Source organism: Lactuca sativa, chromosome 1 (genome assembly GCF_002870075.4).
Source record: "Lactuca sativa cultivar Salinas chromosome 1, Lsat_Salinas_v11, whole genome shotgun sequence".
NCBI classification, from domain to species: domain Eukaryota; kingdom Viridiplantae; phylum Streptophyta; class Magnoliopsida; order Asterales; family Asteraceae; genus Lactuca; species Lactuca sativa.
Genome location: NC_056623.2, coordinates 122,552,111 through 122,578,887, shown reverse-complemented (window position 1 = coordinate 122,578,887; position 26,777 = coordinate 122,552,111). Strand labels below are relative to the sequence as shown.

At 38.6% G+C, this 26,777-nt stretch overlaps 1 protein-coding gene across 1 annotated transcript; it reads left to right on the top strand.

Annotated features, from left to right (window-relative positions):
• Window positions 1-18,143: 18,143 nt before the first annotated feature.
• On the top strand, window positions 18,144-21,100 carry LOC111880142 (uncharacterized). Its single transcript, XM_023876542.1, has 5 exons — window positions 18,144-18,185; window positions 18,263-18,634; window positions 18,732-18,989; window positions 19,085-19,102; window positions 20,804-21,100. Exons 1-5 carry the CDS (start codon window positions 18,144-18,146, stop codon window positions 21,098-21,100), a joined length of 987 nt encoding a protein of 328 aa, XP_023732310.1.
• The last annotated feature ends 5,677 nt before the right edge of the window (window positions 21,101-26,777 follow it).

Below are 26,777 nucleotides of genomic sequence, written 5' to 3'. Positions count from 1 at the left end.
TACATCAAACACTTACAAACATTTTCAAACAAACGATGACACTAAAATACTTACAAACTCAGCAGCTTTAAAGCTGATAAACTCTTTCAAAATAACTTGTATTCTCAGGTCATCAGTACACAGGTTCCGATGCCAGATTTTGAGAAGATGGACCTCGTTTAAGACTCATCACTTATTTTGATTTACGATTTTTGGTGTCTTATAAACTTCACAGAACACACTTGTATTAAATTATTCTATTAATGCAATGGATGACGTTGTTTCTTGTTTACTACTATGCTTTGTTGTCATACTGTACATGATGTCCTCCACCCTTGAACGTATCCGCCGTTCCGGTTTTGGGGTGTAATAGATTGGTATCAGTGCATCGTTTATAGTGAATCGAGTATATCAACCCATAAAAGATATACAAACTATAAACACATCGGGATTAAAATACTCTGATCAAGAGTTTATACTTTTAAATAATAAAGTATTTAACCAAGTATACCTACCGGCATTCATACTAAAATCAGTGTCAGTAGGACAGAACAAAAGTATTAAGATTGTTGAACATCACAAGTAGACTCAGGGATGTATGGCCAGTTCTGGGAGTGACATAGCCTGATCAGCTATGTTGGTCCGAGAAGTGATTAGCATATGCCCAAGTATGTTTGTGATGTGGCAACAACTCTAAAAACTTACCAATACTACTACAATGAAAACATTAGAACAAAACATAAACCTAAAATACTATAGGAGTATTTTGTGTTAACATAATTACTTATCTGAGAACTAAGGGTCTTCATTAGTAGGTCAATAGTTTCTAAGTGGATACGCTAAGGTTATATGTAACTAGGATGTCATAGACTTAGAATCTATGAATCTTTGCTTTACTCCTTGTTCCTTGTGGATTTGGAGTTAGGGTCAGTTATTCGAAGGTCTATCATGTTTTGATTACATATACCTGGTATGCACTATACAAGTATTGAAGTAACTGATAAAGATCATTTTATAATTATCTAGTTAGTACATCTATTAATTATTTCTTTATCCCTATTCTCGTGTAGATAACATGGCTGGATTCCATCACCACGGCGACCTGTACTTCCCAAACGAAGGCAATGCTGGATGGCTTGAAGAAGAGCCAAAAGATGATCATCCAATCTCTTTGAATGATCACCATGCAGAAGGATTTTCTGATGGTTCTGACTCCAAGCCTGAAGTGAATAACCTACCTCCAGCGCCTCCGGTACCAAATCCTAACCCTCGTCCGGCTTTTCAACGCCCGATGCCTCCTTGGGTGGAAAGCTTGCAAACATGGAGCCAAGAGCAGAATCAGCCCATGCCATACAGTGGAGACCAAAGCTTTTATGACCTGAGCGAAGGAGGCTCAACAGACAGGGTCTTGCCAATCCTGGTCCGCAAAGTGGCATGAAAAAAAATTTAGGACATGAAAGGTCTCCATCGAATCACAGAAGTTAATGCCAATGCGAGAATGCATACCATCCGCACCATTCATCTGAAAGATGCTTGTGAGAGATCTAGGAGAGACAACGAGGCCCTGCAGCAAGAGCTGGTTGCAACTTGGGCTGAAGTTATAGAGCTCCGAGTACTCCAAAGGGTGTACGAAAGGCACCTGCTTGATGTGGAGCGTCAACTGGCTAAACTAAGGGTTCACCCGAGGGATAACCGTCACCAGTAGGAGATATTCTACCTTTATTTCCTTGGTTTAAGGAATAGTCTCATATGTATGCTTTAAGTAGAACTTTTCTATGTCACTATCCCTATACTGTAAGTACTTTTTAGTTAGACCTTTATGCTGTCAAAACTTTTTCTACTTCGGATATGATGTCAGACCTACTCCAAGGTCAATTTTCCAGAACTTATTACATCTTAAATATCAATGATATTGACAGTCAGCTAATTCCTGTTACAATCCTTGTTCAAATACTTTCATTCTACTATCAATAGGATTCTATCTAACGCTCACTTTCGTCAAATTATTGAACTGTGGTAATTTAGCTCAAGGATCACTTCCAATTCTTGTCGAAGGTTGGATCATGTTATCCCCAAACCAATGATAGCCTAGTTTGAAATATCAATCGTCAGGTGACCATTCTATGAACTTACTTTAACTCTTTTCCAGTACTGCATCATAGGGATGTAGGTCAAACCATCGAGAACAGTTTAACAAAACAGAAAATTTACATTTCCGTAAATGAGTAGAACACACACTAGTTTTGGACCCTAATCACCCTTTCAAGCCTCTTTAATGTGTGTACACTTATCATAACTTGTTATATGTGAAGAACACTCGATGATAAGAAGAAACAAAAAGATGCTAAAAAGCAGCAGGTTGTGGCAGTTCATGCTGCGATAGCACCTGCCGCTGCTGCTCCGGTAAAGCAGTATGCTGGAAGTTTGCCCAAGTGCAACAAATGAAACTTCCACCACACAGGAGCCTACCAGGAGATGCAGTGTGCTAATTACGATAGGAAGGGGCACATTGCCCATTTATGAAAATTTCTGGCAAGGCCAATCAACCAAATCCTCGACACTGGTGTGGGCCAGGCTTGCTACGGCTGTGGCGAGGTGGGCCACTACAAGAGGAACTGCCCAAAGGCAGGCAATGTCGATGGAGTAGCCAGAGTTTTGGCTATAGGCCATGAGGAAGCCATTGCCGACCCAACAGTGGTCAATGGTACGTTTCTCCTCGATAACTCTTATGCACGCATTCTGTTTGATAGTGGAGCGAAGAGGAGTTTCGTGAAAAAGAAATTTGTTCAGTTAATTATACAAAAATCACAAACACTTAAAGAACCATTCAATGTAGAAATGGCTAACGGAAAGACTGGGAGCACTAGCAGTATATTCATAGGATGTATTCGAACTCTAGATAGCCATTTATTTTCAATTGACCTCATGCCGGTCTCAATTAAAAGTTTCGACATGATTATCGGCATGGATTGGTTGACTCTGCATCCAGCGGACATCATGTGTTATGAAAAGGCTGTTCGCCTTAATATGTCGTCTAGCGAAACTCTAGTAGTCTATGGCGACAAACCCGAGACGAACCTTCATATCATCTCTAGTATTCAAGCCCAAAAATACATGCGAAAGGAATGTCACGCAATCCTTGCTCATGTTTTCGATGTGAGCCAAGAGACGAAATACATTAAGAACATTCCAGTTGTACATGATTTTCCCGATATCTTTCCAGAAGAACTCCCAGGATTACCTCCACAACGTCAAGTTGAGTTCAGAATCAGGCATAGTTCCAGGGGCTATCCCCGTAGCCAAATCGTCGTATGGTCTAGCACCTGCTAAGATGCAAGAACTGTCCGTTCAACTCAACGAACTGCTCAGCAAGGGCTTTATTAGACCAAGCTTCTCACCCTCGGGAGCACCGGTCATGTTCGTCAAGAAGAAGGACAGATCATTTTGAATGTGCATCGACTATAGGGAGATCAACAACGTTACCGTTAAGAATCATTACCCTCTGCCACGCATATACGATTTGTTCGACAAACTGCAAGGGGCGAATTACTTTTCAAATATAGATCTGAGATCCGGGTATCACCAATTATGAGTGCTATAGGAGGATGTCCCGAAGACAACCTTCCAAACACGTTATGGACACTACGAGTTTGTAGTGATGCCATTCGGATTGACCAATGCACCCGCAATATTCATGGACTTAATGAATAGGGTATGTCATCCTTACTTGGATCAGTTTGTCATTGTCTTCATGGATGACATACTTATCTACTCTCATAGTAAGGAAGAGCATAGTAAGCATCTACATCAGATCTTGGAAACGTTAAGATCAAATAAGCTCTATGCGAAGTTCTCTAAATGCGAGTTTTAGATTCGAAGAGTCGAATTTTCTAGGTCACGTTGTTAGTGATGAGGGAATTCAAGTGGACCCTTCCAAAATCAACGCTATTGAGATCTGGTCAGCACCAAAGACACCTACAGAAATTCACAAATTTCTAGGTCTCGCTCGTTACTACCGTACGTTTATTTTGAACTTCTCTCGTATTACGAAACCTCTTACGACTTTGACCCAGAAGGGTATGGCCTTTGACTGGGAAGAGAAGCAATAAAAACCGTTCCAAACACTGAAATGAGCCTTATGTACCACACCGATACTATCCCTCCCAGAAGGAATAGAAGACTTCGTGGTCTATTATGATGCATCCAATCAAGGGCTTGTTTGTGTTCGGATGAACCGAGGTAAGGTCATTGCCTAAGACTCAAGACAACTGAAGACACACGAGGTCAACTACACCACATATGATCTTGAGTTAGGAGCAGTTGTGTTTGCCCTAAAGATCTGGAGACACTATTTGTATGGTACGAAAGCACTATCTTTACCGACCACAAAAACCTACAACATATATTCGACCAGAAGGAGCTCAACATGAGACAACGACGGTGGGTCGAGATACTCAGTGATTACGAATGTGAAATTTGTTATCATCCCGACAAGGCCAACATAGTAGCTGATGCCCTAAGTCAGAAAGAATACTCTGGTCATAGAGTCAAATCATTGACTATGACTATCCATTCACACTTATCCATACAAATTAAGGAGGCTCAGCTCAAAGCTTTGAAACCTGAAAATGTGGTGGGTGAATCCCTAAGAGGGATGGATATGAACTTGGAAGTCAAGGGTGGCGGAGCTTTATATTTCATGGATCAGATCTGGACACTGAAACATGGTGGCTTTAGATTCTTGGTCATGACCGAGGCACAGAACGCTCGATATTCCGTCCACCCAGGTTCAGATAAGATGTATCTGGATCTTAAAAAGTTATAATGGTGGCCTAACATGAAAGCTAAGATTGCTACCTTTGTGACTAAATGCCTTACATGCGCCAAGGTTAATGTTGAATACCAGAAACCATCAGGTTTACTTCAACAACTGGAGATACCTGAATGGAAGTGGGAGCGGATCACAATGGACTTCATAACTAAGTTGCCGAAGACAACGGGTGGACTTGATACCATTTGGGTCATCATCGATAGATTGACCAAATCCGCACACTTCCTGCCTATCAAAGAGACTGGCAAAATGGAGAACCTAACAAGAACATACATTTGTGAGATAGTACAATTGTATGGTGTTCCCATATCCATTATCTCTGATAGAGATAGTAGATTCACATCAAGGTTCTGGCAGTCACTACAAAGTTCCCTAGGAACTAGGCTGGACGTGAGTACCGCCTACCATCCGCAAACCGACGGACAAAGTGAGAAGACCATTCAAACTCTGGAAGATATGTTGTGACCCTGTGTGATTGAATTTGGGAAGCCATGGCATACTCATTTACTCCTTGTTGAGTTTTTGTGACAATAGTCAAATTCGGGTCAAGTCTAAGCCGGACAAGGTCAACGAGTCAAACCGGTCAACTCAATTAAACCTTGTATAATAGGGTTTGTATTATGTAATTTCTGTATAACTCATTATCTTAATGAGAAAACATCACTTGGAAAGTTCGTCTGTTTAAATTTCTTTAACCTTAGTGCTAAACAATGAACAAGAACAATAAAACAATGTTGCATACTCATAGGGAGTGTGTAAGATCCCAAAACATGGCATAACGGGGTTTACGGATCTTGCATTGCGAAGCCGGACACTCACATTCGTCACACACGAAACCGCTCTCAATCGTTTTCACTCTTTCTCTTCTTATCGAGAATCTCTCCCGAATCTCTCTAAGTATGTCAAATATCTCCCAAATCTCTCTAAGTATGTGAAATCTCTCCCAAATATATCTCTGTATGTGAAATCTCTCCAAGTAAGTCAAATCTCTCCCAAATCTCTCTAAGTATGTGAAATCTCTCCCAAATATCTCTCTGTATGTGAAATCTCTCTAAGTATGTGAAATCTCTCCCAAATATCTCTCTGTATGTGAAATTTCTCCAAGTATGTCAAATCTCTCCCAAATCTCTCTAAGAATATGAAATCTCTCCCAAATATCTCTCTGTATGTGAAATCTCTCCAAGAATGTCAAATCTCTCCCAAATCTCTCTAAGAAAGTGAAATCTCTCCCAAATATATCTTTGTATGTGAAATCTCTCCAAGTATGTCAAATCTCTCCCAAATCTCTCTAAGTATGTGGAATCTCTCTCAAATCTCTCTCAAAATCTCTCTCAACTTTCTATAATCACTCGGGGCATCCCGACCCTCGAATTTGGCGAAAACACCCCAAAAACGGAAGTCTACGCGAAAAACGGACTTAAGGAGCCGAAACCCCTCTTAGGAACCGAAACCCCTCTTAGGAACCGAAACCCCTCTGAGTCGAAGGCTGCTGAACCGAACCCGAAAGGTCCTCTCGGGCCCGAACCTCACATGCCTCAACCGAACCCGAACGTTCGGCACATTTTGGATCTGACCTCTTCTCTTCTAATGGCTACCGAACCTTCCCTTCTGACCACCTTCGCTTCTGACCCTCGCTTCTGAGCTTTGGACCGAACCCTCGGCCTAGGACCCTTCACATCTCGCCTCTGGTTCGCAACCCACTTCCGACTCGGCACCAGCAAGGACCGAACCTCGGCCTAGGGATCGAACCTCGGCCTAGGACCGAGAGGTCTCGCTCGGAATCTTTTTCTTCCCGGTTTTCAACTAAATTCGCATTTTAGGCCCGTTTTTAATTGTTTTAACATGAGATTTTCACCCAAAACTTTATTTTAACATATAAGGACCCTTAACTATTAATTAATCATATTTTTAAGGATAAAACCTTATCCAAAAAGAGAGTGGGTGAAGTACAAAGGTAAAGTGTTGACTTTACTTATTTCTATGACACAAGCAACCACTCCCATACCCACTCCATGTCACTATTCACCACCAGCCATCCCTAGTCACTTCATAGGTCCTTTCTCACTATTTTCAACTATTCCCACGTTCTTATGGCTGGAACATCCATCCTCTCTCCTCACACTTTAATCATTCTCTCATTTTTACCAAGAATCACACTCCAAACTCTCTCATCTTTTTCTCTCTAATTCGAGAATTTCAAGGCATACTCCAAGACTCTTCTCCTACAATTAGTAAGTATCATCATCTTTCTTATGATTATTACACATCCTCCTACTCAAAATCATAGATTGCTTACACAAACATCATCACATTCTTGTTAGATCTTCGAATCTTCAAGTGATTCTTCAAGTGTTCTTGGGTTGAACACTTCTCTTCTTCAACACTTACCTACTGAAATCACTTAAGGTGAGTTCATACCCCTACATTTTTATGTTTTCTTAAGTTTTTAGGGGGGGGGGGGGGGGGATACAAGTTAAAACACCAAGAACATAACTAAAATTTTCTAACAGCTTTCATCAGAAAAGTTGGACTCCATTTACGGACTGTTTTGGACAACTTAAACATTTTTGTTTGAAAACCTGTTTTAGGTGTAAGTAGTTCCAGTTCTTAGCTTTAAAATGACTACTTGCACATCTCCATACGATTTTTCTACAATTTATGGTGATTTTTACAAAACTGCCTATCATTTCAAACACCAATCCGGACCAGTCTGTGATTATGGACTTTTTCACCCAAGTTGGAGGTCATTAAAAATCATGATAAAAATTATGAGTAAACTAGACACATTTTGGTAACTCTCAGAATTTACGGATTTAGTTTTCAACTTCGTATGATTTTTCTATGACTTTTCAAAAACAGTGTAGACTGGTTGAAAATTTGTTAACAGCTTATAACTTTCATAACCCTTTGTATTATGTTGAGCAAAGTGTATAACGTTAAGTTCTAAATATTGAATGTGTTTCCTTGTTAGTTTATCATCATAAACTGAAATATAGTCATTCATGATAAGATTATTCATTCATTTAGAATACGTAAATTAAGCTATAATGAGCATAGTTTATGGATTCATAGTATTAAAGCATTCATAAAAGAATTCTTATACATTACAAACGTTTTGGATAAACTATAATAGGTATAGTTTATGTATCATTTACTTCTCAAACTTATTTACCAAAGGTTTTCAGTTTAGTTCACATAAATCTGTTAATGAATAAATTTGTGAGTCATTCCCTTCGGGTTACTTCCAAAGTAACAAAGTCGAAAAGTACTGTAAATTGTAACCAGAATCTCTTGTAGGGAGAACGTGATAGTTGTGTATAGATCTATATTGGGTTTGACAAACCCACACCAGAGCTGCTTGCAACAGCTAGACCGGCAGGTCTATGGTGACAAGTGTCATTTAACAGCGACGCCTGAAGAACGTCGCACTACGAGGCCGTCTATGTCAAGTATGGTTATAATAACTCACGGAAAGTATTAACAAACTTAAGAATTTACGAGAATTTCACTAATATCATACGCGTTTATATCGAAACAAACTCACGTTATTTTCTGTAAATAAGGAAGATTACTCGTACATTTCAGTCTTTGGATACAAGACTACAGTATTCATTTTAAGGAAAATATCGGATTTTTTTGGAACAACTATACAATTACGAGAAAGGCTTTTTCATAATTATATACAAAAACTTATGAACTCACCAACCATTGTGTTGACACTTTTTCAAACTACTTGTATTCTCAGGAAATCGCTAAACAGGTAACAAAGTACTTTCGAGGATGGGACGTTGAGGTGTCAAACTTATCATATTTTGTCAACATATTGTAATTTATTTTGAAACATGTAATTCATACAATGATTTAACTCTTTCAATTATATATATGTTGGTTGTGTTTACTTTCATCACTATTGTCATTGTTGTTATGATACTACACATGAAGTCCTCCACCCCCGGACGTTTCCGCCATCCTTGGTTTGGGGGTGTGACAGTTTTCCTACAACAATAGTTATCACTCGAGCATGAAGGTTGCTCCATTTGAAGCCCTCTATGGCCAGAAGTGCAGATCCCCTCTGTGTTGGGCTGAGGTGAGTGACACCCGGTTAGCTAAAGGATGAGTTCCTGACAGCACTCTCACAGGTCTAGAGATCATTCAGGAAACGAAAGAGAAGATCGTTCAGATTCGTGAACGATTTAAAGCCTCTAGAGACCGACAAAAAAGCTATGCAGACAAACGAAGAAAAACCTTTGGAATTCTAGGTAGGAGATTATGTTCTTTTGAAAGTCTCACCCTGGAAGGGCTTGATATGCTTTGGAAAGCGTGGAAAGCTAAATTTAAGATACGTAGGGCCTTTCGAGATTCTCGCTAGAATCGACCCTATAGTTTACGAACTCAACCTACCCCACGAACTCAGTAACGTACTTCCTACTTTCCCTATCTCGACCTTGAAAAAGTATCTATCCATCGAGACTCTTGTAATCCCGCTCGACGAGATCGAGATCAACGAGAGCCTCAACTTCGTGGAAGAGCCTGTAGAGATCATGGACCTAGAGGTCAAGCAAACGAAGCAAAGCCGTATCTCGATAGTGAAAGTTCGCTGGAATACCAAGCGAGGACCTGAATTCACTTGGGAGCGCGAGGATCAAATGAAACTGAAATATCCTCATCTTTTTACTTAGTTATTTGTAACTACTTATTTGCTTTAAGTCTAATTTCGGGACAAAATTCTCTCTAACGGGGGGATGATGTGACAACCCGAAATTTCTATAATGTACAATAGATCAATTCAATCAAAATTAGACTCGTTTTGCTATCTTTTAGCAATGTTTAGGGTCTATTTAAATGTTCTAAACGTAGTACAATCAAGGTATGAGCCTAGAAATGGGATAACTCGATGCATACCAAGCAAACTCAGGCCAAACACTCCAACATATGGAGTGTGCGGCCACACACTTGAGTGTACGGCCACACACAAGTGTGTGCGGCCGCACACCTATCCCAGCCTCACACTCCCACCTATATATTCAACACTTGGTCATTTTTTGAACACTTTTCCATTTCTTCAAGCTAGAACTCGAAATCCTCTCAAGTATCATCCAACTTTTCACTTCAATCTTCAATCAAGTAAGCGATTCATCCTTTCGATTTGCTAATACATGACCTTAACTAGCCTTCCCCTTTGATTTGATCCATGAAATCACCTATTTGGTGTTAGATCTCCATGAACACCAAGAACACCTACTAAACCTTTTGGACATTAACGACACTTCCAAGCCTCTAGATCGAGTATACACTTGCAATAGCCTAGTATAAGCTAAGGACCCTTGAAATTATGCATGAAAAATGCCATTTCTTATGATCTTGAAGTGTGTACGGCCGCACACACCATGTGTAGCCACACACACACTTTTTAGGTCTAAAAATGACAATGAACCCCATATAAGGCAAAAGCATGAAGTAAGAAACCTTCCTAGAAAATTCCTAAATCCTTAAAATACGTTTTGGCACATTTCATAGGGAGTGTGTGGCCGCACACCCGCTATGGCTGCACACACACAAATACTATGTATTTTGACCATACACTCCCTTGTATAGCCATACAGCCCTTATATACAATCATACATGGTTGTAACACTTCAATATAAGTGTATACTAGTCCCTAAGGTAGTTCCAATTCAATAATTAGTTGTTATAAGTGCTAATTGTATACATATAATATGTCATTATATGGCTAATAGGATTCGTTTGTGCTCAAGTCTGCAATTGACACTCAACTTCCTAAAACCAATCTTACAGTCGCATTACTCACTACAGGTGAGTTCATGCCCCCTTAATCTACCTTTTAAATGTTTTTAAGTGCTTTTATGGGGGAGAATACAAGTTGAGTCATTATAGTTATTATATCAATCACATGTGATTAATAACTATCAAACAAATGGATTTACTATACTTTCAGCTGTTTTATCAAACAAACTACTTCAAACTGTTTATCAAACTTGTTTTACGTGTTAAACTCTTTATCAAACTTGTTCTTATATGCCAAACTGCTTTTAAATCGTTTCATAGAATGACATCAAGTCATCAATATTTATTATCAAACTCTTCGAAAGGTTTTACAAAACATTTTGTTTTTAAACTTATATATATTGTCAAAACCATGTCTAATACATATATAGTTATATAAGTAAGGTTTGAAGGAATTAGGACTGATAATACACTTTACTTCCTGTTCCTTGTTTGGTTGTGGATTTAGAGTACCCTGTTGTTTGTCCGAGTGTCGTTTGATCCTTTGTTATATATTATGTGTATATGTATAGACATAAAGGCTTTTATCTCAGTTCGATACATTCAGTTATACAAACAATTCTACTAGTAAACTATGATAGGTATAGTTTAGGAATATACTACTAATTACTTCTAGTACAATGAAGCATACAAAGAGTCAGTTCATAAATGAGTCATAACATACTGTATACTAGACAGAGAGAACATACAATACTTTAGTACATACAATATATCTACATGTATACAATAACATAAATGTGAACCATTGTTTGGGGCATGGCATCGCTGTCATGGCTCAATTTGTATCCAGAGTCTCCTGGAGGGAGAGCATGAATTTGCGTATAGATCTATACTGGATTGACTATCCTACACCTTGTTTTTCGCTACAGTGGGACTTACATGTCTACGAGTGCCAAATGAAATTTCTTCCGACATCTTTCATCGTCGTGTTATTAGTCGATAGTATGGTGCAACCATTTCACATTATACCTTAAATCACAATTGGTTTAAGGTAGATAGTACAATAGTAGTTACTATAATACAACACTAAGTACTATTATTATTTCCCCTTTTACATTCAAATTCTGAAAATTCTCACATAAGCGGTAATGTAGATACTATATTTTTCATTAATGATAGTCATACATGGGAAAATACACACTTTTACAAGAAAGAAACATACAGAACATTTGATGCCTTGCTAGAAGGCTACGTTTAGGAGAAAATATAGGATTTTCTAGGCGATACAAACATTTACTACAAACATTTACAAACTTATACATCAAACACTTACAAACATTTTCATACAAACGATGACACTAAAATGCTTACCAACTCACCAGTTTAAAACTGATAAACTCTTTCAAAATAACTTGTATTCTTAGGTCATCAGTAGACAGGTACCGAAGCCAGGTTTAAGAAGATGGAGCTCGTTCAAGACTCATCTCTTATTTTTATTTACAATTTTTAGTGTCTTATAAACTTCACAGAACACACTTGTATTAAATTATTCTATTAATGCAATGGATGATGTTGTTGCTTGTTTACTACTATGCTTTGTTGTGATACTGTACATGACGTCCTCCACCCCTGAATGTTTCCGCCGTTCCGGTTTTGGGGTGTGACATCTAGGGATCAAAAACATAAATTTTAGCTTAATGGGCTTTAAATTTGGGCCTCATGAGGTTTGGGCCCAAAGTTGCGGAAAATGAAGTATTTGAGGGGCTGAAATGGAAAACCTAACAAACTATGAGTCTAAAACGTAAACAAACTATTTCAGGGGCTGAAAATGACTTTGATGCAAAAATTGGACTAAAAAGGCAAAGTTTTTGATTTTGGGGTCAAAATTGTAAAACTTACGGAATTTGAGCCAAAATGTAAACTTCTTACAAATAAAGACTGGAAATGACAAATACAATAGTTTTGGGCTGAAATTATTATTTAAATAAAGTTTGGGTCAAAAATGTCAAGAAAAATGGTTTAAGGACCAAAAATGCCAATTTTCATAAAAATGTAAGAAAAGTGCCATTTTTATAGATAAAGGGGCTGCAATGGACAAACTAAATGTTTTTGGGCCAAATAGACAAATAGAAATTTTTGGGTTAAAAATATCAAGTTTATAACGGATGCTTATATATATATATATATATATATATATATATATATATATATATATATATATATATATATATATATATATATATATATATATATATATATATATATATATATATATATATATATATATATATATAACCAAAGCTTCGTTATAAATCAAACTTTAAGATATTGTTTTTTTACATTGGGAATAAACATTTAGGATACAACAAATACCTACATTACGAACTTAAACTCGATAAACCATAAATGATTCAATGATTGGACCCAAAATCTTCTGTTCGTGCTATTGGGTCTTTGTGGCCCAATATCATGATTATTGGGCACAATATATTTAAACATGTTTATTGGGTCTTGGAGATCCAATTGCATACCCAATAGGCCTTTATCAGCATTAACATGCCATTGGGCCTTAGTGGACCGTTTGCATTGTTAATAAGACCTTAAACATTCATAATATGCTTAACGGGCTATAACGTGTCCGTAGCATACTCGACAGTCTATAATAACATACATAATTAGTAGACCACTGTTGTCCTCTTTCATCTCTATTAGTCTTACTTCATATTGATGTAATCATCATTCGGGTTGTAAAACAAGGTTATTCAATTTCATGGGATTTAGTGAGAAATAACGGGTGGCACCAATAAGATTCGGTTGTAGTCTGTAGTTATAACCAGAGTTTCCTGGAGTGAGCGAGAGTTTGTGTATAGATCTATACAGGGTTGACTCCCCCACACCTGAGCTGTTCGCTACTGTTAGACTCGGCCAGTCTTGGGTGGCAAAATATTGATCCAAACCAGTGTTTAGAAAAAAATGCCAAGCCAGGATAATTAGTCATTATTATGAATTGTTATAACAACTCACATAGAGATCGATTACCAGCTAAGTAATCATGGTAAATCTTATTCATTCGTTGAGATGATACAATAATACCAAACTATCATATTATTTATATCGGAAAACATCGAGTTTTCCGGGGGAACAACATTATTCACTCCTATATACAGTAACTATAATACAAGAATAAATTTTGAACAACAATCACTTTTACATGTATCGAAATCACATACATATGCACTTATGGGATCATCACATCTTTTTCGTAAAGAGTTTTTGTACAGAAAATATCAGATTTTCTGGGATTTACAAACAATACAAACTAGTTTTATATCAAACGTGCTTATGAACTCACTAACATTATGTATGTTGACATTTTCAAAATAACCTGTAAGCTTAGGAAATCGTTAGACTGAAGAACCTCCAAGTGTGTTTCAGGAAATATCTTTTGTGTAATGTTAAACCTCAGACAATTTATGTTTTGGAATATGCCTTGTAAACAATATACTTGATGTGAACAAGGTCAGTTATAATGTATTAATACATGGTGATCTTTATGTTATGTTTCATGTATATTCATTGTGATGATATTTCAATTTAAGTCACACGAGCCTCAGACATTTCCGCCGTCTGGTTCGGGGGTGTGACATACTTGTTGTGTCGTGTTTTCTAACCAGAGTCTCCTGGAAGGAGAGCATGAGTTTGTCTATAGATCTATGCGGGATTGACCATCCTACACCTTGCTGCTAGCTACAGTGGGACCTGCAGGTCTACAGGTGACAAATGTCATGCCATTTTCGACGTTTGAAGAACGTCATGTTTTATACTAGTCAATCAAGCATGTTTATAACCTAATCACATTTTTACCTTAATTAACAATTTGGTTTTAAGGTAGTTAGTGCTTTAATAAAGTATTTTTACACAACACTCCTGTACATCTTCATTTTCCATTACATTCCACTAACTCCAACTTGGACGGTGGTGAACAAAACAATTGTTTTGATGATTCATCACAAGATTGTCCTAGCACCACATTAGAAGATACAAGAACTGAAGAAGAAAACACTGCTCAACATGAGGATGATTCTTTTGAAAATGACAGCCCCATTTTGGATCATGAAATCCAAGAAGATCACGTCATTCCTCACGACGAACCGGAACCAAGAAGCAAAACCGTACGAAAACAACTGCCTCGTCTCAATGAATACGTCGTGAACCTCCCCCTTCAGTCACCAACTCACAACCCGGCTCCAGTCAAGCAAACTCGACGGTACACCCCATTTCTCATTTCGTTTCATATGATAAATTTTATCATTCTCAAAAAGCTTTTTGAATGACATTAAGTTCTAATCAAGAACCAAGTTCTTTTGAACAAGCTGCATAGGATGAGAAATGGTGGAATTCCATGCATCAAGAAATAAAGGCTCTTGAAAAGAATGGGACGTGGACCTTGAAAGAATTGTCAAAAGGAAAGCGACCTATAAACTCAAAATGGGTTTACAAGACAAAGTTCAAATCCATTGGAGAGTTTGAAAGATATAAATCCAGACTCATTGCAAAGGGTTTCACACAAATGGAAGGATTATACTATCATGAAACCTCTGCTCCAGTGGCCAAGCTTGTCACTGTTTGAACTCTATTAGCCATTGTAACCTAGAAAAACTGGATCATCCATCAACTGGACGTCAAAAATGTGTTCCTACTTGGAGACTTAGATAAAGAAGTATACATGAAGATTCTAGAAAGGTTTGCAAAGGAAGGAGAAACTAGAGTCTGTCGTCTTCGAAAATCTCTTTATAATCTTAAGCAAGCGTCAAGAAAATGGTACGAAAATTTAACAAGCTTCCTTATCTCCTTGAGCTTCGAAAAATCAAAGGCGGATCCCTTCTTATTCACTTATCAAAAGGGAGGTGTCTATGTTACTATCCTTGTTTATGTAGATTACACCATCATCGTTAGGGATAACTCCGACAAGATTCAACAGACAAAACAACAACTTGACAATGAATTCAGTATCAAGAACCTTGGTCCCCTGAAATATTTTCTTGGAATTGAGGTAGCCAAAACGAGTGATGGCTTAGTTTTTGAGTCAACGAAAATACATCTTATACATCTTGAAGGATAGCGGAATGTTATGTTGTTGGCCAAGTGCTTTTCCTTTCGAGCAAGGAACGAAACTAGACAAAGGAGAAGAAAAAGCTCGAGTGGATGCTACCCAATATCGACGACATGTGGGAAGATTGATGTATCTACAAACTACCCGACCCAATGTCACATATGGCATGAATGTTCTCAGTTAATTTGTATCGGACCCTCGTCAAAACCTTTTGGAAGATGCAAATCCGGTCTTAAAATACTTAAAAGGAACACCACATCAAGCAATTATTTTACCCCGTGAAGGGCGTTTGGAAGTGACTGCTTACTGTGACTCAAACAGGCTTGGGTTCCCTTTCACAAGACGTTCCAAAACAAGGCACCTTCTCTATTTCGGTAGCAGCCCTATCGTTTGGAAAACGAAGAAACAGTCAGTCGTCTCTCGATCTTTGGCAGAGGCCGAATATAGAGTGATGGCTTCCACTGTTAGTGAAGTCTTGTGGGTGATATGGTTACTCAAAGATATGCAAGTTCAACTCAAAACACCAACATCCTTGTTTAGTGACAATCAAGCGGCTCGTCACTTAATCAACAATCATGTTTATCATGAACAAACAAAACGTGTCGAAATGGACAGTTTTTTGTTCGTGAACGTGTAGAGACCATAAACATCGAATCATAACCAATTGAAAGCAAACTTCAACTTGCAGACCTTCTGACTAAGGGTCTCGGCATGTAACATCTTCGTTCTTTACTAAACAAGATGGGCATTCGCGATCTCCATGCTCCATCTTGAGGGGGAGTATGGGATTTTATCTATTTTCGTCCATATATTCCCTCCTTAAATCTTTGTCAATCAATTATCTTCTTTCCTTTTTATATGATTGTTTGGCCTATTTATTTTGATTCTCTGGTTGTATTCGTTGAAAGAAAGATCATTCAAAAGAAATGTTTATTCCTCTGTTCTATGTCACCATTGATTTCTACAAGGAGTTGCAAGGGCTAATCTGATTTCAATCTTTAACTAGGATGTGCATTTAGCGAGGAAATGTTTAAAGGCTTTAGCAGCCACAACCTTTACAGATGATTGTTAAAAAATTTGGGGGGATCTTTCCTGGTTTATTTTTGGTGAGCATTAGGGCGAATTCCTATCCGCGCTATTAATGACGCTACTATTCGTGTTACGGGAATGCAACTTCATCGTTGGATCGCTGAAGATGGAGGGCTTGGATTGATTTTAATGGAAGCACATAGATTGGGACTGTTTGGCACTAGGTTGACTATTTAGCAAAGCTATTGACTTTAGCGGTAACATCAAACTTATCTGATGAGGTGTCACCCATGTTGCCCAAATTTCTTGTAGTGTAACTATATATCATTATAACCACAAATTTCAAGATATACGATTGGCACTTCATCGCTACTCAAGAGCTTTTAGAAACTTTACCCTTATGATCAGGGAGTTTGCATAACATTCATCCTTGTCATTCAAGTTCCTAACATTATGTGACCAACATATGTCTCCTGTGGTGTACCGAACTATCCTTCGTTACCGCCTCATGATTCCCATATTCCCAATTGACGAGATATGCCCATTTTGTCGCAAGGCATGTTTGGATACCTTTGGGGAACACACGGTTCCTTGTAGAGAGCTCCCTAGTTTCAAGTATAGACATGATGTGGTTCGGGATGTTCTCTTTGATGTTTGTCGGCGTGCTGGTATTTCTGTGAAGAAAGAAACGCCAGTGAACTTTTTGACGGACCCGCAGGATGGCAGGTCCACACTTAGACCGACTGACATTTTGGTCTTTGGATGGATAGGAGTGAAGCGGGGGTTTCACAGCTGGGCATGCCGCTTTGAAAGCCATTGCGTGCAATGTGGTAAAGCACGAGAATGCATGTAGAGAAAATTAACATGTGTTTGTTCCTTTTGCATTCGATACATTTGGTTTTCTCGCACCAGAGGCGGTGGAGCTCCTTAATAGAGTCCAACGGGTCATGCATTCTAATGTCATATCTCCTAGATCCACAAATGTTGTTTTCAAAAGAATTGATTTTGCCGTCCAGAAAGGGCTAGCGGCGCAACTTGTTGCCCGTTTGCCTTCAATTGATATGTATTAAACTTTTATGTTCGTATCCAACACTTAGTGATTTTATATACCTTATTCCAAAACAAATCATTTAGAATTAAAATTAGTAGTAATAGAAGTGCATAACTAAAAGAAATGAAAGAGGTATGCAACATCTTATTAGATTAAATTTTTGTATTTTTGCAAATATATGGACTCTCAACAGTGCTTAATTCGTGATTTCCCAATTCACTTTATAGTGATTGCCCTTTTCTTTATTCAAGAATGAGATCGAACCAAGTCAAAGTGGAAAAGACAACTAACTTATGCCCACAAAAAGATGGCCTATAAATACGGATGGAACGGTCGAAATAACTTCCACCAATCAATCCACATATCCTACTAAACCCAACCACAACACAAAGACAATGGTCAAAGCAATTACAGTTCATAAGCACGGTGGCACTGAGGTCGTCACCTTCTTGACATTAATTGCTTCTTTCTTCCTTTGAATGGAGACTAATAATGGCTACAATTTGTGTAATAGGTCTTGAAATGGGAAGACATAAAAGTCCAAGTTCCAAAAGAGGGAGAGATCAGGTTGAAGCAAAAGGCAATTGGTCTAAATTTTTTGGATGTGTATATGCGTCAAGGTCTGCACAATCGTGCTCCACCCTTGCCATATATTCCAGGCATGGAAGGAGCTGGAATTATAATAGTTGTAGGTCCAGGTGTAACAAGCTGCAAAGTTGGAGATGTTGTAGTGTACGCTGGCTTGCAGGTCGGTTCTTTTGCCCAAGAGAGAATACTTCGTGCAGATCAAGTGGTGCCTGTTGCTTCTTCTGTTGATCCTGTTGATGCAGCTGCCGTCATTTTCAAAGGACTCACTGCACATGTGTTGCTGCATAAAGGCTTTAAGGTAACACAAATCCTGATTTATCATTTATGTATCTTTAGATCAATAGATGATAGAAGTTGATTAACTGAAAACTAGAATTTAACAACCATTTTGATAGGTTGAACGTGGACATACGATCCTAGTACATGCAGCAGCAAGTGGGGTTGGATATTTACTTTGTCAATGGGGGAGTGCGATTGGAGCCATCGTCATCAGAACAGTGTCGACTAAGCAGAAGGCTTTACAGGCCAAAGAAGATGGATGTCACCATGTGATTCTTCTCAAATATGAGAACTTTGTGGATCATGTGATGGAGATAACATCGGGCAAAATGGTGGAACTAGTCTACGATTCTGTTGGGAAAGACACCTTTGATGTACGTAATTATTTAATTAATGCTTTATGATTTGTGTTTTCCAGTTTCTAAATTCAACTAATGACCACGAGGCCTTTGTGTGTTGTGAAATGAAGGGATCAATAGCTTGCTTTGTTGGAATCCTAAGTCGAGTGGGACTTGGAGACCAAGAAATAGCACCCCTAGTTTTTAGGAAATCATAAACAAGTAGGTTTCTAGTTTCCTAATTGTAATCTAATTACAAGTCGATAGTTAGGAGTATATATATACATTGTTTTAGGTCGAGCTAGGATCATTGGAAAACATTGTAAACACCATGAGTTTTGAGTGATATTCTCACGATAATCAAAGAGCTATTTTGATTAATATAACTGTGTTTACATATTCTGATCTTTAATTGGTATCAGAGCTCGGAAGAAAGAAACTGTGAGATCAATTGACAAGTCAGGTCAACATGACAGATATAGGGGGAGAAGGAGAAGCTCCAGTGACGGTAAAGGAGGTTGGTACAACCTCAGTCTCCTGCCCGATGCTTACATCCACCAATTACACCGTGTAGGCAATGCATATGAAAGTTGTCTTACGTATCCACAAAGCCTGGATTGTGATTGATCCAGGAACCGAAGTCAATAAAGAGAAGGATTGTCTCGCCATGGGTCTATTGTACCAAGCCCTACCAGAAAACCTCATAATGCAGATTAGAGATTAGGATTCGGCCAACAAATTGTGGGATGTGATTAGAGCACGTAATGTGGGCGCAGATAGAGTCAAAGAAGGGAGATTACAAACCTTGATGTCGGAATTCGATCGCCTGAAGATGCTCGAGTCAGAAACAATCAACAGCTTTGCCGGAAAGCTATCTCAAATCATTACCCAGAACCTTCATTCACATTGTTGTATCTCTTGAACAGGTACTAGGTTTAAAATCGGTAGGGTTTGAAGACGTAGTGGGTCGATTGAAGGCATATGATGAAAGAATAAGGGAAGTCGATGCTGGAGAAGAACAATCGAGGGTTCTATTTGCCGAAAAATCGACCGGAGATGGAGGTGGGTCGTCGGATGGTGGGGGTAACTCATCGGGAACGAAGGGAAACTGGAAAGAATCGAATAGGTCTAATAAAGCGAATGGTTTTAACGGGACTGATGGTTCGAGTGGATCCGGGTCTGGAGGGTCATATGGGTCAGGCGGGCCCAAAGGGAATAATAGGGTTACTGAAAGTAATTGGCCCAATAAACAATCCAATTCTGATTTATCTCAATCTAATTCCAACAATTGCAAAAAACTATAATTGTTGTTGCGACAAAAATCGGAAAAATAGGGAAAAAGACCGATCTAAGGTAATTTGTTTTCGGTGTGACAAACCGGGTCATTTTGCTTCTGAATGTCCGGAACGACTCCAAAAATTACAAGAAGGTGATTTTTCGGAACGCGACGACAGTGACGAATTTGTTTTTTAAATACGGATCGGGGTTGAAGAATTCTCTAGAAGGACTTAGAGATTTGGGGGTGATTGTTGGAATCCTAAGTCGAGTAGGACTTCGAGACCAAGAAATAGCAACCTAGTTTTTAGGAAATCATAAACAAGTAGGTTTCTAGTTTCCTAATTGTAATCTAATTACAAGTCGATAGTTAGGAGTATATATATATATATATATATATATATATATATATATATATATATATATATATATATATATACATTGTTTTAGGTCAAGCTAGGATCATTGGAAACCATTGTAAACACCGTGAGTTTTGAGTGATATTCTCACGATAATCAAAGAGCTATTTTGATTAATATAACTCTGTTTACATATTCTGATCTTTATGCTTAAAGAAACGTGGATACATGGTGCTTTTCGGGATGGCATCAGGTGAACCACAACCGTTATCTGTGACTCAACTTGCGTCCAAATCCTTCTACTATACGTTTTCATCAGTTGGGGAATACACAGAAGATAATCGAGAGGAGTTGCTTGTAGCTGCAAAAGAGTTGTTTGATAATGTTGCAAAGGGTGTGTTGAGGGTTCGTGTTAATCACAAGTATCTTCTGTCTCAAGCAAGCCAAGCTCATATTGCTATTGAGCGTCGAAAAACAACGGGTTCGGTGGTCTTAATCCCAGGCGAGGAGTGATTTCAAGTTTTATTTTTTCCATTTATTTATGATTTGTTGTTTCGGTAGTGATAATTTTCCTTCATGTTCTTTTTGAATATGGAATTGTCCTATTGCGAACAGTGCATGGTCATACAATTCCAAGATGAATAAAAGTAAACATAATATTGACGGTTCTTATAATATTTTAATCTATATCGATATTTATACATAAATTATAAACTAATTTCTTTTATTGTATTAACATTATCTCGTTGAAAACATCGAATTGAATATTCATCGCTATTCATCAATTTTAATTTGTCATATTTTCATTTCCTGATTATGATTAACATACTTATTGATTTGGACACATTTGATTATGGACTTTTTTTTCATCAACATTTGTCCTTTCAACTTATTTAATTGTACATTCAGTCATCATGGTTGACTATTCAAGATACGCAGGGAAAAAAATGATTTAATAGAATAATATATTCCGCACGTTGTGCATATTTAATCTTTAATGTTTTTTTGCAGATTTAGTGCTTAATATTTTTTTTGTTGCAAAATAAGTTATTATTGTTTTTGTATACATTCAGTAATTATGAAGGATTTCTTGAAGTCTTTTTGTAACCCCCCATTTATTTATTTAATAAGTAAATAAATTAATGTATGTATAATAGCCCTAAAAGCGGAATAGTGTAGCAAGTAGTTAGTTTCGGGGGTTAAAATGTTATAATTGAAAGTTTAGGGGGTTAAAAATTTAATTTTCGGATTTGTTTATAAAGGATTTTTGAAGTCAGGGGCTGAAAGGTAAATATTGGATTAAGGTTGAAAAGATTTTATGGAGTAAGGGGCTAAAGAGTAAATTATGGACCAATTTGGAAAGGATTTTGAAAGGTGAGGGCCAAAGGGTACAATTCAGACTTAAATTTAAAACAAAATCTATGAGGAGGGGTCGATCTTGAAAATTGTACCAAAGTTGTATGAGGACACATGATATACCCGGTGACCCCTCTTCCCCATCGTTTGATGGACACAAACCATAAACCTAAAGGAAAGTCCACAACCGCCACCCTCAAGGAACTCCCCAGCTGCCACTACGCTAACTCGCCGCTGGAACGCCACCCGCTGTTGGGAACGTCATAAGGTGCGCTGAAGACCGAAGATCGGAGTCAAGGACGACGTCGCGTGGGCCATGAGTGACCAGAAAACGCTCGGTATGCTAGAAATGCCTCATTCTTCGTTCCTCCTTATGGATTCGACATCAGGATCGTCGTTGCCGCCGGCAACGACTTTTGGGTCGTCGCCTCAACTCGTTCCAGCGTTGCCAGCCACCTAGTCGGTGGTTGGGAGCGGAGGTCTTATGACAGATTTTGGTAGGTGTTGTTGTTGAACCCGATCGAGACGTATGGTGTGAGGGTCGTTGGCCTGAAATCGAATAAAATAACAACCTTGGCTACCAGCCATGGTAGCCGCCGTTGCTGTCGCCTCCCCGTGGTGCTGCCGCCGCCATTCGCCGCTAGGTGGGTAGTTGGCTTCTCTTTCCGAGCAAAGGACGTGAAGATGTGCATGTTTCAATTGGTGGGCATGTGTGTTTGGCTGGAGTTCTCGGAAAAGGCATCACCACCACCATAGGGTAATGGCTGCCGCCATACGCCACCGCCGGCCACCATAAGGTGGTTGTGTGTCTATAGATTGGTTTTAAAGCATTGTAAAATGTAATTAGAATGTGGAATAATGAAAAGAAAACCCTAACCACCACTGTGAGGGGGTGACTGCCGCTACCGGCCGCCATGTTGGATGGCGGTGTGCTTGTTGTGTTTGATTTGTTGGGATGTCTGGACAAAGGGACTAAAACCCTAATGGGCTTAAGGACTTGGTTTTCGGCCTATTGGTTTATGAATGGGTTGAAAACCCTGATTAGGGTTTAGAAAACCCTAATTTAGATATATGGGCCATGGACTTATTGGGACCCACATTTGGGCCATTGGAATTTTAAATTTCACCCAATCACACCATATGACTTATCTAGTAGAGTAGTGGACTTAATGGATTAAGCCCTGAATGGGTTAAGAGAGAAACACTTAACCCTAATTGTCATTTTATATGAAACCCTAATCTCACGTAGGCGTTAAGTTGGGCATTTCTATTAGGCTTTGGTGATTGGAATATTATTGGGCCATCCAAGATCAAGCAAATGGACTAGAATTATTAATGGGCTTTGAGGTAAGGCCCATATGAGGATTTGGGCCCAATTTGGAAAATTTAGCCATAGATGGGTCATAGTTTAGGCCTTTATGACTATGTGATATTAGGCCATTAGAATGTCGAATGTTAGATAGGACTAAATGGTTAGGCCTTATGGTAAGACCTTGTAAAGGTTTGGGCCCAATTTGGAAAATTGGGCCATATGTCGGGCTTTGGCCCATTACTTGACTTTTGGGTCTTTGGGGGTGAGTTGGACTTTGGGCTTGGAACCCAATTATTAATTAGGTATTGTTTGATGTTGACAGATTGGAATCTGTCAAGCAGAGCTGGACTTTTATCTGTGGGACTTCATTCGTGCCAAATAAGTTATCCTCACTATACTAAGGGGTCTAAGGCACCAAGGCCGGCCCATTGGATTTGATATCCTAGTAGTTATTGATATGTTGAGTTTGAGTTAGTGATGTATGCTAGTTGATATGCTAGTCAGATAGACCTGTAGGACTACCTGTGATACTGTATGATTATTTGTATGTGCGTAAGTTATATTACATGTCGACACGTTATGTGGGATGGGTTGACGTTGTACTGCTCCGTGCGACAGCCAACAAACCCTAGAGTATTCCATATATGAGTTGAGGGTCGGGCAAGGCATGCCAGACTCATACTGAGCACTCAGAAGTATTCCAGATATGATCTGAGGGTCAGGCAAGGCATGCCAAACTCATATTAAGGACTCGGGAGCGTTTAGATACGAGCTATGGGCCGGGTAAGGCATGCCAGACTTGTACTGTGGGCTCAGTGGTAATCCGGATGTGAGCTGTGGGCCCGGAAGGCAATCCAGACTCACACTGTGGGCCCAGGGGTAATCCAGTCTGTAAAGTTGTGGACCCATTGCATGCTGTTCCATTTGTTATGTTATGATATTGCTGATATTGTTATGTGGACTGTATGTGTATCAGTATTTTGGGGGTAACTCACTAAGCTTTGTGCTTACGGTTTCAGTTTATTGTTTGAGGTGCTTCAGATGACTTGGCAAGGTGATGGCGTGATCGTACACATCCTCGTGTTTTGGACTTATGGTTTCTGGAATACTCTGATATTAAACTATTTCAAAAGCACTTTGTAATAACTAATGGGTTTTGGACGTTTGAAAAAGTTTTAAATTGGCTTGATTTTTATGGGTGTTACAGTTTTCTTACGACATCTTATATAAGACAATCATTAATGATGTGTTCAGGGTTGTTCATGCTTATGGCTACTGCGACCTCGATTTCTTGGTGTTTAGATATTTTCTTCTCAACATCGTAATTTGTTTATATGATCTCATAATTTAAGGATCTTTATATCTACTTGTTTCTATTTGTCTCTACTATAGGAGTATTTTGTGGTATAGTAACTTATGTGAGAATTGAACAGATCCTTGCTAGTAGGTATATAATCACTAAGTGGATACGCTGAAGTTATATATAACTTAGATATCATAGACTTAGAATCTATGATCATTGCTTTACTTCTTGTTCCTTGTTTGATTATGGTTTTCGAGTATGATCACTTATTCAAAGGTCTATCATATCTTTTGTTATATGTAACTGGTATGCACCATGTCACTATAGAAGTAACAAAGGAGGATCAAACGCCTATAAGTATTTCTAGGAATATGATTATTATATGCCTCTTACCCCACCCCTATTCTCACACGGGCATCATATCAAGATTCTACTTACCAGTAGACCCCTACTTTCCGAACCTGGGGAAATAGTGGATGATTAGGAAAAGAGTCGGAAGTGGAGCCAGAGGTCGTCAACTCTCTGTACATAGCTAGGGCTCTCGCAAATCGTTTTGACTACATCGTACCTATGCCCCGTTGGGCAACATTGATCGAGGGGTGGAGTCGCCATCAGCGACATCAATTACCATTTAGAGACCAACAAGGTGGCAATGACCTCAACCATGGGGGGACCAGCTGAAAGAGCCCCCCGGTGATGACCCAGCTGATCGCGAACATCGGGGACCAAGACAAGGAGACTGCGAATTGAGTTCGGGAGCTGCATGCTACTACAGACGCTACTGTCTCACACACTCGAGACATAGAAAGAGACTGCTATTTCAGAGACCAACTCACTAAAGACCTCATCTTTGCTCGGGCGAATGCAAAGAAGTATCAGGATAGACACTCCACACTCCAAGAGAGAGTGGTTGCAACTGAGCATATGTTGGCAGAACTACAGGACGCATCTGTTGGATTAGTGTCTAAGCCCGTAACTATATTTGGTATGTACTTGACCCGGTTGTGTATGGTCCTTTTGGGTTGCCTTCACCAAAGAAACTTGACAAGGTTATTTAGGAGAGGGAGAAGATATTATGATTTATTAATATATTATAAGAATAATATATTAAAGGAGAAATCATATTATTTGATTAATATTAGTCATAAATTAATTAGGAATTAATTTGGTGACTAAAAGAGATTAATTGAGTAAAGGGGCTTAAACTGTCAAATGTGTGATAATTAAGTTTTGGGCTGGGAAACCTAATGGACAAAGGGGGAACGAAATTATGATGGGGATCCATCATATTTTCATCCATAGGCCCTATTCCAGAAGGTTCCATGGACTGCTTGGTGACTAAGCTGTCCATTAGGGTTTTACCTGAAACCCTAGCAGGATACTATATATGTAGAGGCCCTTGCTTGCAACTTTCGGCACTTTTTACTCCAAGAGAAACCCTAGAGCTGATTTTAGCTTCCTCCCTCCTCTCTCATAATTGCCTTATTACTTGTGTGGTGTTTCTAAACCATTAGAGGAGTTACAATTGTGACTCTAAGCTCAAGACCAAGAAAAATCAAAGGATTTCAAGCCAATTTAAAGAGGTAATCACTTAGATCTGTTCTTATAGTGTTAATTTCGAATTATGCATGCTAGATCTAGGGTTACAAGTCTTGGATGAATTACATGTACAATAGAGAAGCCTATATCCAAGCTTTAGGGTTTTGCATGAGCACATAGGATGTTCTTTTGCATTAAAACCATTAGTGGTATCAGAGCCTTGATTGGTTTCTGTTGTATGTGATGTAATTAACGAGTTTTTGCTGAAAATCGTTTTTATGGCCTCTGCCCGACCCGACTCGGCGAGTCAGTAACTAGACTCGGCGAGTCTGCCCAACTCAACGTGTTTAGGTAGTGACTCGACAAGTCCGGGAGTCAGACAGAGGATATCTCGGGACTTCTTGTTGTTTTGCTATAGGATAAATGCCAAAATCGTTTTTAATAATAAAATCCGAATTTTATTGTATTTCAATGATTAGCCTTACCAAAACAAAAGATAATTTTAAATCATTTGAATAATAGTTTCTTTATATGATAAATATGGATTATTTAAATTATTTGGTAATTATCTTGTGACTAAAATTGGATTATGTCAAATATAGATAATCATAAAATTAATTGTTTAATTTATATTATTTGTGATAGGATTAAAAACAACTTTTAATCTATGAAGATCGATT

Bases quoted from the DNA above. Each gene is read 5' to 3' on its own strand.
- LOC111880142 (XM_023876542.1), top strand. From the start codon at position 18,144: ATGGTCAAAGCAATTACAGTTCATAAGCACGGTGGCACTGAG. The intron at 18,186-18,262 runs GTCGTCACCTTC...TTTGTGTAATAG, and splicing joins ATAAGCACGGTGGCACTGAG to GTCTTGAAATGGGAAGACAT. The intron at 18,635-18,731 runs GTAACACAAATC...CCATTTTGATAG, and splicing joins TGCTGCATAAAGGCTTTAAG to GTTGAACGTGGACATACGAT.